General features: G+C 37.0%; 1 protein-coding gene across 1 annotated transcript; it reads right to left on the bottom strand.

Annotated features, from left to right (window-relative positions):
• Positions 1-15,073: 15,073 nt before the first annotated feature.
• Positions 15,074-15,917, bottom strand: LOC110881759 (sporozoite surface protein 2-like). The gene is made up of 3 exons (XM_022129922.1): positions 15,401-15,917; positions 15,301-15,311; positions 15,074-15,190 (listed from the first exon to the last, which is right to left on the bottom strand). Exons 1-3 carry the CDS (start codon positions 15,915-15,917, stop codon positions 15,074-15,076), a joined length of 645 nt encoding a protein of 214 aa, XP_021985614.1.
• Between the last annotated feature and the right edge of the window lie 2,191 nt (positions 15,918-18,108).

Raw genomic sequence — 18,108 nt, 5'->3', positions numbered from 1 at the left:
ACGTATTTCTCAGGCTCAACAATCTTGTGTTTCACAAGGTTTGATGGATAAGGAATTTCCTTATCACATAACGCCTGATCTAGAATTGAAAGACAACGGATCGTACTACTTCATGGACCGTTTGTGGGTCCCGAGCCTAGATAATCTTCATACCCTGCTTATGGATGAAGCCCATAAGTCTCGTTATTCTATTCATCCTGGCTCAGATAAGATGTATAAGGATCTTCGTATTCAGTATTGGTGGCCTGGTATGAAGAAAGACATTGCCTTATATGTATCGAAATGCCTTACTTGTCTTAAGGTTAAGGCTGAACATCAGCATCCTTCTGGTTTATTGGAGCAACCAAAGATCCCAGTTTGGAAACGGGAAAACATTACCATGGATCTCATTACTAAACTCCCGCGCACAAAGAAAGGTCACGATGCCATCTGGGTAGTCGTTGATCGTCTTACCAAGTCAGCGCATTTCTTGCCAATCCGTGAGGATTTTTCGGCTGACAAACTTGCTCAAATCTACGTGGATGAAATTGTAGCTCGACATGGTGTTCCTTTGAACATCATTTCTGACAGAGATGCTCGTTTCATTTCTCATTTTTGGAGAACCATGCAATCTGCTATGGGGTCCCAACTTAATCTGAGCACAGCTTATCATCCGCAAACAGATGGTCAATCTGAAAGAACAATCCAGACACTGGAGGATATGCTTAGAGCTTATGTGATCGATTTTGGTGGTAGTTGGGATTCACATCTTCCATTGATTGAATTCTCCTACAACAACAGTTATCACTCCAGCATCAACATGGCTCCTTTCGAGGCTCTCTATGGTCGAAAATGTCGTTCACCAGTCTGCTGGAATGAGATCGGCGAGGCTCAGCTTACTGGACCTGCCCTCATTTTAGAGACAACAGATAAGGTTAAGAAAGTTCGTGATAACCTTCAGACAGCTAGAAGCCGTCAAAAGAGTTACGCGAACCTAAAACACAAGCCCTTGGATTTTCAAGTCGGTGATCGTGTATTACTTAAGGTCTCACCTTGGAAAGGTGTGATCAGATTCAGAAAGAAAGGAAAACTTGCACCTAGATACGTTGGACCATTCAAGATCGTCGAAAGAATCGGTAAGGTAGCCTACAGACTTGAGTTACCTCCTGAACTTGGAAATGTTCATCCAACCTTTCACGTGTCCAATCTCAAGAGGTGTTTAGCTGATGAGAACCTCCACATACCGCTTGACGAAATTCGTGTTGATAAAACACTGAAATTTGTTGAGAAACCGGTGGAAATCATGGAACGTGAAGTCATGTGGCTTAAACGCAAGCGCATTCCTTTGGTCAAGGTTTGCTGGGAATCTAAACGTGGACCCGAGTTTACTTGGGAACGTGAAGATCAAATGAAGGCGAAATATCCGCATCTTTTTCCACGAGTTTCCTCTAAATAAATTTCGGGACGAAATTTCCACAAGTAGGGGAGACTGTAACATTTGTGCTTATAATCACTGTGAACTGTTCAGTTATCAATAAAACAATGTTATTTGATCCCAATGTTTGTTTGGTTGTGTTTTACATTTTTCATGTTTTGACTTTTGTTCAATTTCAAACTCTACATCGCTTTCTGGAGAATTATACGCAAACTGGTGCGTAAACGTACTCAGTTTAATGCGACAAATACTCCGGAACATCAACATATACTCAACATACCTTAAATAACCTTTACATAACTTAGAAATAAGTTTTGAAGGCTTTGGTATGGCAAAAACAAGTTAATTCGCTTACAGGGACTAAACTTGACAAACTGCGAAAGTATGCCAATTTGAACTGTAACAAACATTCCGGAACATGTCCATAAGTTAAACATACGATAAATATCCTTTACATAGCTTAGAAATAGGCTTTTAGGGGTTTGGTATGCTAAAATAAACTTTTGGATCATTCAGGGGCTAAAAGTATCAAAAAGTGCACAAGTTTGCACTTTCGCGCATAACTTACATTCTGAATACATCCGGACATCCAAAAATTTATGTAAGCATCCTTATATTATGCCTTAGTGTTTGGCATGAGAAAAATCCATTCGTCGCGTCATTTGGATCGTCTTTCACGCTTATGCGCATTCCGTCGTAATTAAGCGAACATCGCGATCGTACGGCCAAACGAACCGACATCCGGAATATTTTTGAGCATGTTTCATGTCCTCAATGTTTAAGCATCATTTTAGGGCCTTAAAGATGGCTTAACGGGCCTTAAACATATCGGAAATGGCCTTAAACCACAACAGGGACCTAAACTGTAAATTCTGAAACTTGTTGTCTGATCTGCACCTTCAGGCGACCCGCGTAAGCCCAGGGTCAACCTTCACGCGGGCCGCATCAGACATACAGACCAGATTTAATGTTTCTGATCCACTTGCAATGGCCTTTCGATCACCCAAAGGGCAACGCCACGTGTCAAATCCCTATGGTGGGGGCAAAATAAGCCACCACAACTTTGCGACAAGTGTAGGGATTGGATCGTGGCACGATATTCAAGAAACGATCCTAACGGTCTTGCTTTTCCTATAAATACCCCCCCCCTTTGGTTAAAAACCCACAAAATCTGATCTAAAGCTCTAAGTTGAGGCCTTTGCTTCATACCTGAGCTCCTGGATCGAGATTAGCTTTCGGGGACCCTTCGTAAGTGTTCTTTCGTTCTTTTATTCGCTTTTCGAGTCCGAAAGTCAAGCTTTGTTTGACTTTCTGCGTTGACCAGCCTATGGTCAACACGAAGTTCGTTGGAACTTCATAACGTGAGCGTGATCATGATGGTTATAGTCCATAGTGACTATTCCTACTGATTACCACGTTATCTAGGCTCAGTGACGAGTCGTAGTTTCGGCCAAAATGCCCATTCTTGCGTATTTTGTAACCAAACTACTCGTGGGTATCAAAACCGTTTGTTTTGATACCAAACCTGTTTTCTAAACTTAGTTAAGCATGTTCTAACATGCTTAGCTCGTCACTTTTAGTTTAGTGCTTATATAGGGTCGTAAGGTAAGCAATCTAAACAATCGCTTATATTTCGGACCCGACCCATTTGGTCGATCTTTAGGATCCAACCAAACACATTAGGTGACCATAGCTATATAGGGAATAACCTTCCGAGGTTATACCTTATGGTCACGGCGTTAGGCGTTCCAAACGCGTTTTACGCGAACAACGCGCTAAGGTAGCATAAGCTACCTAAACGGGTCGTAATTGGTCGTAAGCACTTAGGTTAGTTTTCATTTTAGTATAAAGGCTTTGTTAAACCATATTACACGAGTCTCCATACTCGTTTGGTTTACGAACCCGCATACTATCCGATCCTCCGATTTAGGTCCGGTATATTAACATAGTTACCTATATTAGGTGCCGTTTGATATCCGTGATCTCTAGCAGTATTTGGTTGTTATACAAGAACTTCAAAGCAATCTCAAGTGAGTACATAGACCCCTCTTTTACTGTTTTCCAAACTGTTTTGGGGTGAAACACATGTGCCTACTTGCTACTTTCATGCTTTCCATGTTTTCACATCATATACCTGCTATGTTCATTAGTACATTATAGTACATGATTTCATTACATTTCATGCTATGTATGCCCATTGTGTGCGTACTTAGTACATTGTTTTACATTACATTTCATGCTATATATGCCCATTGTGTGCATACTTAGTAAATTGCTTTACATTACATTTCATGCTATGTATGCCCATTGTGTGCGTACTTAGTACATTGTTCACATTACATTTCATGCTATTTATGCCCATTGTGTGCACACTTAGTACAATTGTTTACATCACATGCTTTCATTTTGGTATGACATTTGGTTTGTTTAACATGGAACAATACATTCATTAACATTAGCTACGCCATTCGTTAGTAGGTAGTGGTACCATAGGAATTGACAACTCTCGTTCCAGACATCCTAGGTTGGTTTGGATGAAAGGAATGACCGAATTCGATACACATAACTTAGATAAACCTTTAATTTGTTTAAGGGTTTATCGCCACAGTCTCAAGGCTTGGATGTATGCATTTTCACAATACCGCATAAATGTTTGTATCAGTATAGCATGCATTTGTTCCACAAAACGTAACTTTGATTTAAACCATGTTTTACTTCAATACCTTGTTTTTGTGCATTTTACATATGGTTTAGTTGATATATTTCACTTACCATACATGATATATTTTGGGTACACATTACATGATCTACATTAAACATAAACAATTTGACATTGATGTACACATTTGGTGGTTTACATTAGACATAAACATTTTGATATGGTTTACACAATAACACTTGACAATTGATTTATACATGAACAATTTACATGGTGGTTGGTTTGGGTAAATGGTTTAAGTAACGTGACGTATGTAATATGATACAAACATGGTGGATACGCCGCTGGTACTTCCTATATATAAGTGTTTGTATAATATTACCTATCGTAGCATTATTTAAATCATTTCAATTTAGACATATGACATTTTATACAAATAACATACTTTTCACAAGACATTGATTTACAAAACAACTTATCTTATGCGAACTCATTTTACTTGGTTATTCATTTAACCATGCATTATTTTCTTATTTTATACATATCATTTGATCTTGTTGCTTTTCAAATGATTTACAAGACAAAACAATTCACAAGGTTCATGACTGACTGTTATTAAACGTTTTCTTTAAACTCAAGTCATGAACCCCATTTTCCACAAAACCTATGTATCTCACAGGCATTTTTATGCTGACGTACCTACTTTCACATGTGTTTTCAGGAGCTTTTCCATAGGATGATGATCGTGACACTAGGGCGGACCTGTGCCTTAGAGACTAAAAATGAAGATAGACTAGTTTAGTTATGTCATGAACTCTTTGTTTCCTGTTTAAGACAATATAACACTCTTGTTTATAAATAAAATACAACTTTGTATGCCATGGTTATGAAACAATTAATTCTGTCCCAACACTCCCCGACGTTTCCGCCGCGGTTGCATGTTATATGCGGTCGGGGTGTGACAGAAAGAGTCTAGAAACAAAGACAATTTATTTTTATTTATTTAAATCTGAGTTGTCGGAACATGTCTTATTGTTTGAAGAATATCTCTATCTGTAATAACTAGATTATCTTATGGGTTATGGTATGGGACATAATATTTAAACAATTTGGTGATTTAGTCGTTATGGAATTTCTTTGAACAATATGTTTCGCTCAGTGTCGCGCCCTGATGATTCCGCCATCGGTTGGCGTGTGACACTTTGCATCCTATATCTCATCGAGGACAAGATATATGGACCAAACCCTCCCAAAAGAGGATGACATCGAGACTTGTAACCCAAAAGCTTGAAAACAATGCCTGCACCAGAGATCCATCTAATTCCCTGAAATACATGTAAGTTTGAAAACAATCAACAAAAGTTGAGCGAGTTCATGCGTTTTGAGTGAGCTCCAAATAAACTTTTAAACATTTGAGAGATCTTTTAACAACAGGTATGTAAAGCGTCTATGAACAGATCATTAATGTTTTGCAAGGACATTAATATGTGTGGCGACATAGGAAGCACTCAAACCTAGCGAATTTCCTTCGGTCCACCCGGCTGGAACAACAAAAGCACTACATGGGCCACACAAGGACCCAAGAGTGGGGCTCGCTACACCTGATAGATCTACCACTTTTGCCCCTCATTCTTAAACAAGATTAATGGCACTTAAGAAAGATACTATTCACTCACATGATCTAACAGTTCATTCCCTAGCTAAACCATATCATCGAGACATGTATTTCACCCCGAGAGTTATAAAATCTGAAAACAATTAAGAGAAAAGGGGGACAGGAACTCACAAGTTTGTGTCCGTAACAGTGCGTACTCAAAGTCGGTTTCCTCAAGTCGTATCGCTACCTACAAATGTGCTAGGTTTTGTTAGACACCTCGATCGTGTAACGACTCTTAGTCTTAATTAATTATTAGGACCTATTTTGGAATTGTATTTGCTTTGAGTTGCACTTTCGGTGTATGATGTTTGTATCATATTTTAACTTATATTAATGTTTTCATGCATCGTTTATGTATCATAGGTGTCCATAACGGTTTGTTAAAAATAATATATTTTTAACTTGTTTTGGTATATACTATTTTCATATGCATGTGTTTATGGTATACATGTCCATTTGTACCATTTGTTAATTATGATACTTGTATAAATATCCCCAAGTATAGGTATACTTGTATCATGAGTATTTTGTGTTTTTAATTTCGCACTCTCATAATTTAATATAATACTTCTTTAATGGTATGTTTACCAAGTGTAGGTAGCATAGGTGGGCATGTATTTGTACGTATAAGAATACGTATGTTCTTGTATTTCTTTAAGTATTTCATACTTAATTTAAGTTCAATTTTTCAGGGATATTATTCTTGCATAACTATAATTATAGATCTTGTACTCTTAAAATATCAATTTTAAGGTATGTTTATAGAAATATTTGTATCCTTGGCTTGGTAATCATAAATATTCACATATATCTTAAAAATAATTTATTTTTAAGATTAATCTAAAAAGATATATATACATTTTAGTTTCTACCAAAATAATATTTTCTTAAAATGTTTATGAAGTAAATATTTTCATACACTTCTTAAATGACATATTTTCATGGTTGACAAAACATGATATATTTTTATATTAATTGTAAAAATATATATTTTGCCACTTGTTCGGTTTTGAGAAAATAAATCTTTCACCAAGCCTTGATATATTATTTTAATCTGGAATATATATATATATATATATATATATATATATATATATATATATATATATATATATATATATATATATATATATATATATATATATATATATATATATATATATATTGTGTGTGTGTCCATTATGTCCGAGTGTCCAAATGGTCCAATATTCGTGTCTGAAGCGTATATGTGTACTTTTCTTGGAATTTTTATTTGGATGTTTATTGTATTTGTTTGTATTTATTATTTTAAGTCCTTAATTTTTAGTATAACTAATACAAACAATATACACATAGCACATAGTTTATGTGACCTCTAAATATATATTTTTCTAAATATATATTTAGTCATTTTTATTTTTGAAAACCAACCTACATTACTTGTATTTTTATACCAAAAATTATGGGAATTTTTATATTAAAACCATTAATCAAGATTACTTATAAGAACTTGTTAAAAATATATTTTTCTAAGTGTTTAAATTTTGAAAAAATTTGCCATATTTCCTTCGTAAAATGGAGGTTTCCATGCTTTCAAAGCATATCATTTTCTTTTCAAAATCATCAACAATTTCCCACAACAATTTTTCAACCTAACATTTGCATAAGAATGCATTTTTCATGAAGTTATGAACTTGAAAGTTTGTAAAAATTTGTAGTCTTTTAACAATGTGTTTAACATGTTCCTTCAACCTTAAAAACATGGTTAATTTCTTAATATGAACCATTTTGTAAAAATTCCTTCTTTACAACTTGTCATCCATTTTTACAAAAATTCATTTTCTTCAACATCTCAAGTTCTAAACACTTCAAAAAGTTCATTTTTATATATGTAACAAGTTTATTTATTTTCAAGAATCAAAACCATGTTTATCATGTAGTAAACCCTATTCTTTGAAACTTTAAACTTTCAAACCTTTCATTTTTCAAGAATCATACTTTGTAAGAACCAAATTCTACACTTAAACATGCTTATTTTTCAAGTTCATCCTTCACATACAATATGCTCAACATAGATCTTTCAAGATCCTTACACATACGTGTTGGATCATGTGTTTAATCATCATCTAACAAGTCTTTATGTGGTATTTATCATCATACACATAAACAATCATCAAACAACTTCATCACATAGCATAAACAACTTGTTTTCTTATGATTTTTAGTTTGGTTCATGTGTTCATCTTCTTTGTTTTGTAAGATCCTTTAGATATTTAGTTCTACATATGTTACACCTACTAAAACAAGATGAAAAATGGTGTACAAGGGAACTTACTACTAGCACAAGGCTAGGGTAGAAACAAGATGATGAAAATGAAGAGATAATGGTGGTTAATAGCTCCAAAGAGTGGCCCATCCACTTCCTAGCCTTGACACCTTCTTGATTATGTTTGATTCACCTTAGGAGAGTCTTGTATTAGCTAGCAATTGGTGGAAGATGATGATAGGGGGGGGGGGGTACCTTCGGCCGAGAACAAGAGAGAGAGAAGAGAAGTGTTGGTGAATGTTGTGTTATGTTGAAAATGATGATATTAGGAGTAGATAAGGTTCTAAGCATGGTGGTTATTACCTTCCCTCCAAAGCATTAACCATGGGTTCAAAACTAGCATCTTTGACCATCTAGGAGAATTGGTCAACAAGGTGAAGGGTGTGGGTCCCTTAGGGGACGGTTACAATAGGGGGGTATTGTTTTGGTTAAAATTTGATTAAGTGTTAAAAGATGTTAATATGTATGGTTAGTTAGGAAGTTTATGGGTGTTAGGGAATTTTGTGTATGGAAAGGTGTTTAAGACCATAAACTAGTTTCATGTCATGAAAATATTGTTAACTAGTTCATATGATATTTTAGATGTGTTCGGGTGTTCGTTTAGTCATCGGATCGCTTAAAAGATTAACATTGGTATCTTGTATAACACATTATGCTATTATGTCGTGACCGTACACACACAAAATGTGCATGTGTGCGACATATTTGGACGTTTGTGCACCACTTTTGGGGTGTGCGACATCTTTAGGAGACTATATATACACACCTTATCCAAAACGCTAATACCCTTTTCCCCCAAAACATTCCCTGGCAGCTGCATACACTCTCTCTCCCCTTTTAGAAACATTTCCCAATTCAGCAAACATCCTCCTAAAACTCAATAACATTCCCTTCTCTCATCCTTTGAACATTCAAGGCTGTATCAACAACATTTCTATCTTTGATGCTGTTTTCTTTTGAAGATCCTTCCAATCTCTCGCACATTCTTCTTCTTCTCATGCCTTGTTGCGGGTTAGTAAATTATATTGCGTCAATGTTCATGTTCTTGTGATGACTACATGAAAGATGTATTTTTGGTTTGATGATTCATCACTGTTTGTTTCTAAGTTGCTACGAAATAAGTGTTTTTCTTGATGATTCCTTTGTGCATACATTAGGATATGATGGAATAACTTAGGGTTTGTATGTTGCAAAATGAGAATAGGTTTGAATGATGCAGGTCACTATTTCATCGATTGGTGTCTTTAGGATTGTTTTGTTGATTCATGAATGTTATTAAAAGGACTAGGATTTTGTATGTTTACTAGTCTTGAATGATTTTGTATAAAATGATGTGTTGTGTATATGAATAAGATGAGTTTATTTGAATCATCACTCTATGATTATGTATCATATCTAATAATGATGCATGTAAATGCTCAAGGATTATCAAATCAGGATTTGTTCAAATGATATAGAGGTCATGATAGGAATCTGTTAGAACCGGTGTAAAAAGGGAAAACTTTGATTGGTTGTTTAGTCGCACAAGTTTGGAATGGATATCTATTGATGAAATGATTTTATGCATATTTAAATTTTGTTTATATGATGTACAAAAACACACTGTACACTCAAGGGTCGCACACTCCTAAGCGTACAACCCCTATTGCACGACGTACAAAGGATGCATGCCGGACCGCATACCATAATCACACGCCTTTAAAGATAATGCAACTCCTGTTGCATACGGTACAGACTGGATGTGCACGGTCGCACACCTCATGATCTGCATGCTCCCCTCGCATAAGTTACCAAGGCACTAGGTACAATACACTCCTGCATGACCGCACACTGTCAGTAGGCCGCACACTCTTGTGTGGGCCACACACTGACAAGTGGGCCGTACACTGTCACGTTTGGGCCATGTTATTAGTGGGCCACACACTAGTAAAAAGGCTCATGTCCTTGTTTTAATCCGCACACCTACACTGTACAACTTGGTATGTGTTAACTGTTATGATATATAACATTTGTGTATACGTACATGATTGGTATAATTTACAATAGCTACTACTTGTTGAATACGTGTAAAGAATACGTGATTACTTGCATTCGGTCCTAATAGTGGTAACCTTAATAGGACGTGGTTGACCAACATTGGACAAGTATTCTATCTACCGAGCAAGCAAAGGTGAGTTCACACTAACACTTAAAGCATTTATTCCCTGTGGATTGGGAACCTAATATTCCGGGGGAATGGAATAGAAATTAAACAATACTCATAATTCATGTCTTTAGCGTACTAAATGAAACTCTATCATGAAGTCCCCAACACTTATACTTATACTGATTAGTCGCTGGATATGGCGAACACGATATTAGTTGAGAGCGTTATTAGGTTTGACAAACCTCACACCGGGCCTTAGAGGACGGATGTGAACTAGCATGGCCTTATAACCGATCAATGATGATAGACACTGATCAGGGGCAACCAACACTACAGTCTCAGTTTCAGTATCACACAGTTTAGTAGCTTATTTATGGGGTAGCTCCCCATGGCATGTTTTATAACTGATAACTTAATAATTAATGTTTTTGGGATAAAACAAATAAACCTTTTTAAACTGTGAACTCGCCAACTTTATGTTGACATACTACTGCATGCTTGCAGGTTCTTAGGTGCTGCGCTAGAGTCTGCTCGGAGGGGTGTAGTGTCATCGAGAATCCGTTGTTGGATTCCCATGTTGAAAACTATGTTTTAGACTATTAATGGATTTTGTACTTTATGCTTCTGCTAAATACACAACTTTATTTTAGATTTTTAATATGATGTCACTAATCGTATTAGTAATGTTGGTTTTTTACTTTAATTATCTTAATTGTTCAATATGATTGGTGGCATGATTCGGTCAGTCGCACGCCTCGCGGTGATACTCCGCATAGTGGAAAAATGAGGGTGTGACATGACACACACTTTTATACTATAAAAGTATATAAAATCTATTAAATTTAAATAAAAAACATTAATATTAATTACATTCAATCACATGCGGCCACGTCGTCTCCCACTATACTCTCCATGCCGATGGAATTCTTGCCGCCCCTTTAACAAGTCGAGCCGAGTCGAGTCGAGCTAGACCCAGCTCGAGCTCGGCTCGAACTCGATTCGAGCTGGCTCGGCTCGAGCTCAAATTTCAAATCGAGCTGAGATTTGAGGCTCGAGCTCGACTCGATTAGAATTCGAGCTAGCTCGGCTCGGCTCGATCTAGCTCGAACTAAAAAAACCCGCAAAATTTACTACTTAAAAAGCCCTTAAAATGAATTTTTTCATAGACTAAGGGCCATAATTGCCCTTTAATTTAACTATTTGACTAAATATGCAAGTATAAATAGTTAATTCACTTTGTACATTGTCTTTACCTTTTTTATAGGGGAAATACTCCCTTACTTTTTGTTTTCTAAGCGATATGGGACAAAAAAATGAAGGATGTAAACCTTATCGAGCCAGCTCACGAGCTCACAAGCCGAGCCAGACCGAGCTCGAGCTCGGCTCGTTTACAAACCGAGCCGAGCCGAGCTGGCTCGTTAACAACCGAGCCAATCTCGAGCCGAGCTTTCTTCGAGTTTTTTGAACACCCCTATCAACAACGCCGGCCTCCACGCCGTATCTGGGATGGTGTGCCCGACGTGGAATGGCTTCCACACCACTTTTCCATGCCCACACCGTATGGTCTAAATATACGAGAACATTGTTCACCCTATTAATTTTATAAAATTTTTGAAAAGTGTTCATGAGTGGAGGAGAGGAAAAATGTAATAATAGAGCTGTAACAATATTATTTAATTGAAAAAGAGAGAGAAAAAACAGTGAATTTTAATGTAATTATAGAAATAAGAATAAAGTATTCAATGTGAATGCTCTAAAGATAAAATTATTATTTGTAAAAAAGTAACACAAAAAGTTAACTTTGTTTGTGCATAGGACATAAAGGGTACAAAAATTTTAAATAAAAGACATATAATGTAATTAGTGAAACCTAAGGTCATAACTTGCAATATTACATATAATTAAATGATATAATCTTTAATTTACTCTAATATTTTTTTAGTAGAAGAGCTTTTGCATGCGTTTGTACGTAAAAGCTCTGAGAAAAATTATGTAAAAATGAGCTTTTACGTGTAAAATTAATGGTTTAGCTGCCCTTTTTTTCTTGCTAGGGTTTAGCCCAACTTTTATCCACGATGGTCACTTTTTGATCGTCGATGATGACTTTTTAGTCCACTACTTACAAACGTCTTATTTTGATTGGTTTGTCGTATCCCATTTTATTTTTAAAGGTATTTTTGTGCTAACTAAATTCTAGTCTTAGCCTATAATGCTTATTTCTCAAATCGTGATTGGCTAGTTTTGAAATATCTATTTTTACGAATGATAAAGCGAATTATTATTTTAGTAATTATGTAAGTCGAAATATCTATTTTCTTGATTTTCCTTTATGTGGCTATATATACATAGCTAGTAAATGTAAGTAGCATCTTTTGTAATCTTTCTTTGGATCTTATCATAATTGATGATTTTTAAAGGGGAAAAAGGAAGGTGTAAAATAAGAAAACACATGATAGCCCTCAAGACAACATCATGCAATCATGGAAAAAGTTGCTAACTTTAATTTGATAAAGAAAGCAATGCATCTTCTCTTCATGCCCGTTTAACCAGGCCTACCCTACCTCTCTCATTATATCTTAAAAGATAAAGCTGTTCATGCTCTATGATCAACAAAGTCTACATGAAAAACTATTTAACGTACGTATATCTATCATTATTCAAACACGATAGATACATAGATGTATTTAGTCCAATGATACGTTTCAACTCTGGTCCAAGTGTTTTAAAACCTTTAAGTTACGCGTTTGCTCTATAAAATTAAAACTTTTTTATACGAGTAGAAAAGGAAGGTGATGGTTGATGATGACGTTGAGATTTGTAGATATCAAGATCCCGATTCTTAACCGTTGTGATAAGTGAAGAAACATCAAAATAAGATGTGAATTTCATATTAGAATCAAAATATATAATTGAAATGAAAACAAAATTGAATATTTAAATATCAACAATAGTTGAAATGAAAACAAAACTGAATATTTAAATATCAACAAACATGTTCCTGAACAGGTTAAACACAACTCACATTTATTTTGGCCTTTTGCCATCTGTTCATTGGTATTTCCAAAAAGAAAATAAAACATCATAATTCCAGATGATCAAAACTCACCAAGAACAACAACATTACACATGAAATAAACCTTAATTTTTTTTTTTTGATATACTCATTAATTGATACATCAATCTTCAACAAATCCACTGATCACCCCTTTCTTGCCTTTGCTTCTTTTCCTCCGGATGCCACCACAACCAACATCACGCCGCAGATTCCCATCGTTGGAAATCAGTGGCACGTCGTTGGCGTCTTCGTGATCATCTACTGTGGCGATACGAATACACGAACATCTTTGAAGGGATGCAAAAAATGCATTAGCAACACCATTCACGAGCCACATAGCCACTCCATCTAGCTTTGCACACCCATGGCTCGATGGTGGTCGAACACTAGGCTCTACATGGTTAGGTCCGGTGTGGAAGAAGGTGGTGGTTGCTGCCATATCTATAACACCAAGAGAGAGGTGTGTGTGAGAGAGAATTGTAGATCAAAGAGTGAGAGGATATAAACAACTAAGGGGTTGATAGGTTTTAATAAGTTGCTTGGTGGATTTCTCTTTTTATATAATATAGTTTTATTAGCGATAATGAAATGATTATGATTATAAAGCTTAATTAATTGCTCATTTAGGTAATTATGTACCATAGATGCAGCTGGCAAAAGAAAAGTTAAAGTAGAAGAGGTAAAATGGAAACAAGTAATTGATGACGATTTCGTCATGAAATAATATGGATATGATGTTAAATAAATATATTTACAACCACAGATATGTACAGAATATAACTAATTTAGTAACAAATCAGTGGGATCAACTAAAGAGTATACTGTTATTAGGCTAGTGGGTATGGTGATGGACCATCCTTGGAGGATGATCCGTCACGTAGGCGTCACGTCATATTCCTTCCAAAGATGGTCCATCCTCCAAAACTAGAGGGCATGGTAGGATGGTCCTAGTCATAGTCCTCCACCACTTTTTGTGTTTTTTTTATTTTTTTTAGTCTTCTATTTTTTTTTAACATTTAACAAATATACTAACAAAATATTTTCATTAATATTAAAACCACATTACATAAACATAAAAAAAACATAAACTTAAAAAAAAACATACCCTTAATAAAAAAAAACCAAAGACTTAATAAAAAAAACATAGAGTTAAATAATTTGATGTTTTTTCATGATGTCGTGTTGTAGTTTTTTCAACATCGAACGTTTCGGCTCGGGTTCGTCCTCGACATTCATCGATATTATTTCCCATTCCTTGAGCCGAATTTTTTCATCGGAAATTCGGATTTTCTCATTCGACAATCGGACCTTCTCGCGTAACATTTCTTCCGCTAAACGACTTTTTTCTTCGACGGCCCGCTCCTTCGCCTTCGTCTTTTGGGCCGAGACGTCGTTGTACATTTTTAAGTGTTCCATAAACTCAACCATGTTCGGGTCCACCTTTTCCTTTTCCTTTTCTTTCCCCTTGGCCCGCTCCTTCTTTGATTTGTCTCGGCCCGGTGGACGCTCCGCTTCATGTACGGCGTACTCTTCTTCGTCAAAGTCGGCGTCATCATTTAAGTTTATGTTACACCTCGCGTCCGATCCACCGGCGCTAAAACTACCGTTTCCGATGTTTTTTGGCGTTTCGTCATCGCCACCTCGTTGGGAATCGGCGCCCATTTTGGTTCGTCTTTTACAACCATCCACGCGCGAACGTGAGGAACGTTGGTATTACCATTGTTTTGCTTATACTTGTCCAACGCTTTTTTGAACACATCGACGTCGCTCCACCCGCTACGACGGTCACTTGTATATAATTTATTATATTCCTCGCAAAACCTATTGATGGACGAGTTCATTTTCCGCCACTTTGAGGAGACCGAGTCGATATCTCGATACGGGCCTTGGTCCATAAGGACGAGGAACTTCGCCAATACCTTGGACCAAAACCCCTCACCCGATTGGTTATTACCTATAAAAAACAAACAAAATATATAAAGTGTTAACAAAATAATAAACAAAAAAAATTAAACTGTTAACAAAATAATAAACAAAAAAAATTAAACTTTAAAACTAATAAACCAAAAAAGCAACTGTTAAGAAAAAAAAATTTAAACATAAAAAAAAACAAACTGTTTAGAAAAAATAAAAAAAATGTATAAACCTTAAAAAAAATACGAACCTTTTGTCGGGTGGTCAGACGTGCTAATGAAAGCCTTGGCTAAGGCTTCTTCTTCGATTGGTGTCCACTTAGTCGCCTTTGCTTTGGACGGTTGATCACCCACCACTTGCTTGCCTTTGTTTCGTTTTCCTTTTCCTTTAGGTGGTTGGGTTTCGGGAACAACCTCCATATCGTCTTCGGGTTCGGATTGTTGAAATGGTTGCGTCGGGATCAGTTGAGGTTGAACGGGTGGTGTGGGGATCGGTTGAGGTTGAACGGGTGGTGTGGGGTTCGGTGGGAAATTATAAGCACCCCGCATCATCATTTGTTGAAGGGCTTGATTTTGGGAGAATTGAGCGAATTGGTTTGGCGAGTGTTGGAATGAAGCAAACGCATTTGATGAATATTGCGAGAATTGGTTCGGTTCTAGCGTCGGATAATATCCTGGAACCGAGAAAACATTAGGTTGGGTCGGGTTGTTGGGATTGTTCAGGTTGTTCGGATTGTTCGGGTTGTCCGGGTTGTTGAAGGGATCCATGAAAGAGTGTAAGGTTTATAAAAGTGGAAGAAGATTTATAAAAATTATGTGAGAGAGAGATGAAATTTTGGGGTTAATTTTGTGAATGAAAGTGAAAATGGAATGGAAATATATATATTTGAGTAAACTGCCATTTTGGTCCCTGTGGTTTGGGCACTTTTGCCATTTTAGTCCAAATCTCAAACTTTTTAAATATGGGTCCCTGTGGTTTGCATTTTGTTGCCATTTTAGTCCAAAATTTAAAAACCCTATTTTTTGACTGTTGCAACCTCCTATTTTGTCTTTTAGTTCAGGGGCATTTTGGTCATTTTGCTTTTCATTTAACATTTTCTTAATTCAAAAATTAATATATATATATATATATATTAATATACACACATACATAGCAGTTCATCTTCATCATCACATCGACAACTTCAGCTCTCTCTCTCTCTCTCTCTCTCTCTCTCTTCTCTGAACTACTACCACCACATCACCACCGCCACCACCACCCCCACCACCGCATCATCCCCACCACCACCATCCCACTGCCGCCAACACCACCATCTCTCTCTAAAACCTGCACACACACACTCTCTCTTTCTCTCTCCAAACACCCATCTCTCTCTTCTCTCTCTTTCCTCTCTGTCGAACACCACCACCACCACCGTGATGAGAACCGACATCGGAAAACGACACCGATGAGAACCGACATCGGAAAACGCTGGCCACTGTTTGATTGTTGCAGAAATTTATCGAAGTTACAGGTCAGTATTGTTGTTTGCTGTTGCAACGAAGAAGAACACAAGTTGCAGGTTAATGGGTTTGATGCAAAATTAGGGTTTGGGTTTGATTTGGGGGATGATGTTCATCAACACCGCCGCATATCATCTTCCCCCAAATCAAAGGTCCAGTTTCATGTGGGTTAATGAGTTTGATGCAAAATTAGGGTTTGGGTTTTGTGTGGCTCGGAGTAAAGAAAGAAGGTGAGATTGTCGGTTTGATTGTCTCCGTTTGATTGTCGGAGACTTTGAAGCCGATTTGATTGTCGGTTTCTTCACTGCCGATTTAACAGCTTTGAGTTATGTGAGGGTTTTTGAGGGTTTTGGGGTTGGGAGGGTCGGCGGCAGTGGGATGGTGGTGTTGGCGGCAGTGGGATGGTGGTGGTGGGTATGATGCGGTGGTGGGGGTGGGGGTGGGGGTGGGGTGGTGGTGGTGGTGGTGTGGTGGTGGTGGTGCTTGTTGTTGTTCTGGCAGTGGTATTATTGTTGTTCTGGCAGTGGAATTATTATTTATTAAATTTGAGTTATAATAAATCTAAATGACCAAAATACCCCTGAGGATAAAGACAAAATAGGGGGTTTAAGTTAAGGAATCTAGTCAAATTTGAAATTTGGATTAAAATGGCAACAAAATGCAAATCACAGGGACCCAGATGTAAAAAGTTTGAGATTTGGACTAAAATGGCAAAAGTGCCCAAACCACCGGGACCAAAATGGCAGTTTACTCTATATATTTTATAAATATGACCGTTTGTTTGTTTGTAAAAAATGGAATTTTTTTTATAACAGTAACTTTCTGGATTGGGCCCCACTTTTTGGACCGTCGCAAACGGCGAGAATCGAACGAGGACACTGGGACGTGGGGGGGGGGGCGCACGGTGTTCCTACCGTCGCCGATCCAAGACGGACTGGGGACGACCCTCATACCGTGTAGCCTTAATGGGCATATTTTTTTGTAACGTTTCCTATAAAAGTTTGATATAATATTAATTTAGAGTTAAATGCTCAGATAGTCCATGTGGTTTTCTTTTTTTTTTCACCTTTAGTCCCTAACTTTCTAAAGTTACAGCTATAGTCTCCAACTTTTTCAATTTTGTTCCCGGATAGTTCCTAGTGTGGATGGAGGTTAGTTTTTGTTGTTAAGTGTGTGTAAAATGACTAGATTGCCCTTACTATCAATAAAAATAATTAAAACTCTCAACTAACTATAATATTAAAAAATAATGGCCCCACCTTATCCTATCCTCCACCCCCACCCCCACCCCCTTCTTTTCCCTTTCTCGCTTCCTCTTTATGGTTTCTTGTCTGCAAAACCCATTTAACCACCACCCTGACAATCCGCTTCACCTCATCTCCACTGTCTTCAAGCAATCCATGCGTCGCCGAAGCCACAAGCAAATCCTTCAACTTCTGCCTCACACTGCCATCGA

The sequence above is a fragment of the Helianthus annuus genome, chromosome 10, assembly GCF_002127325.2.
Source record: "Helianthus annuus cultivar XRQ/B chromosome 10, HanXRQr2.0-SUNRISE, whole genome shotgun sequence".
In the NCBI taxonomy this organism is placed as follows: Eukaryota; Viridiplantae; Streptophyta; class Magnoliopsida; order Asterales; family Asteraceae; genus Helianthus; species Helianthus annuus.
This window is presented reverse-complemented; position numbering and strand designations above follow the sequence as displayed.

Bases quoted from the DNA above. Each gene is read 5' to 3' on its own strand.
- LOC110881759 (XM_022129922.1), bottom strand. From the start codon at position 15,917: ATGGATCCCTTCAACAACCCGGACAACCCGAACAATCCGAACAACCTG.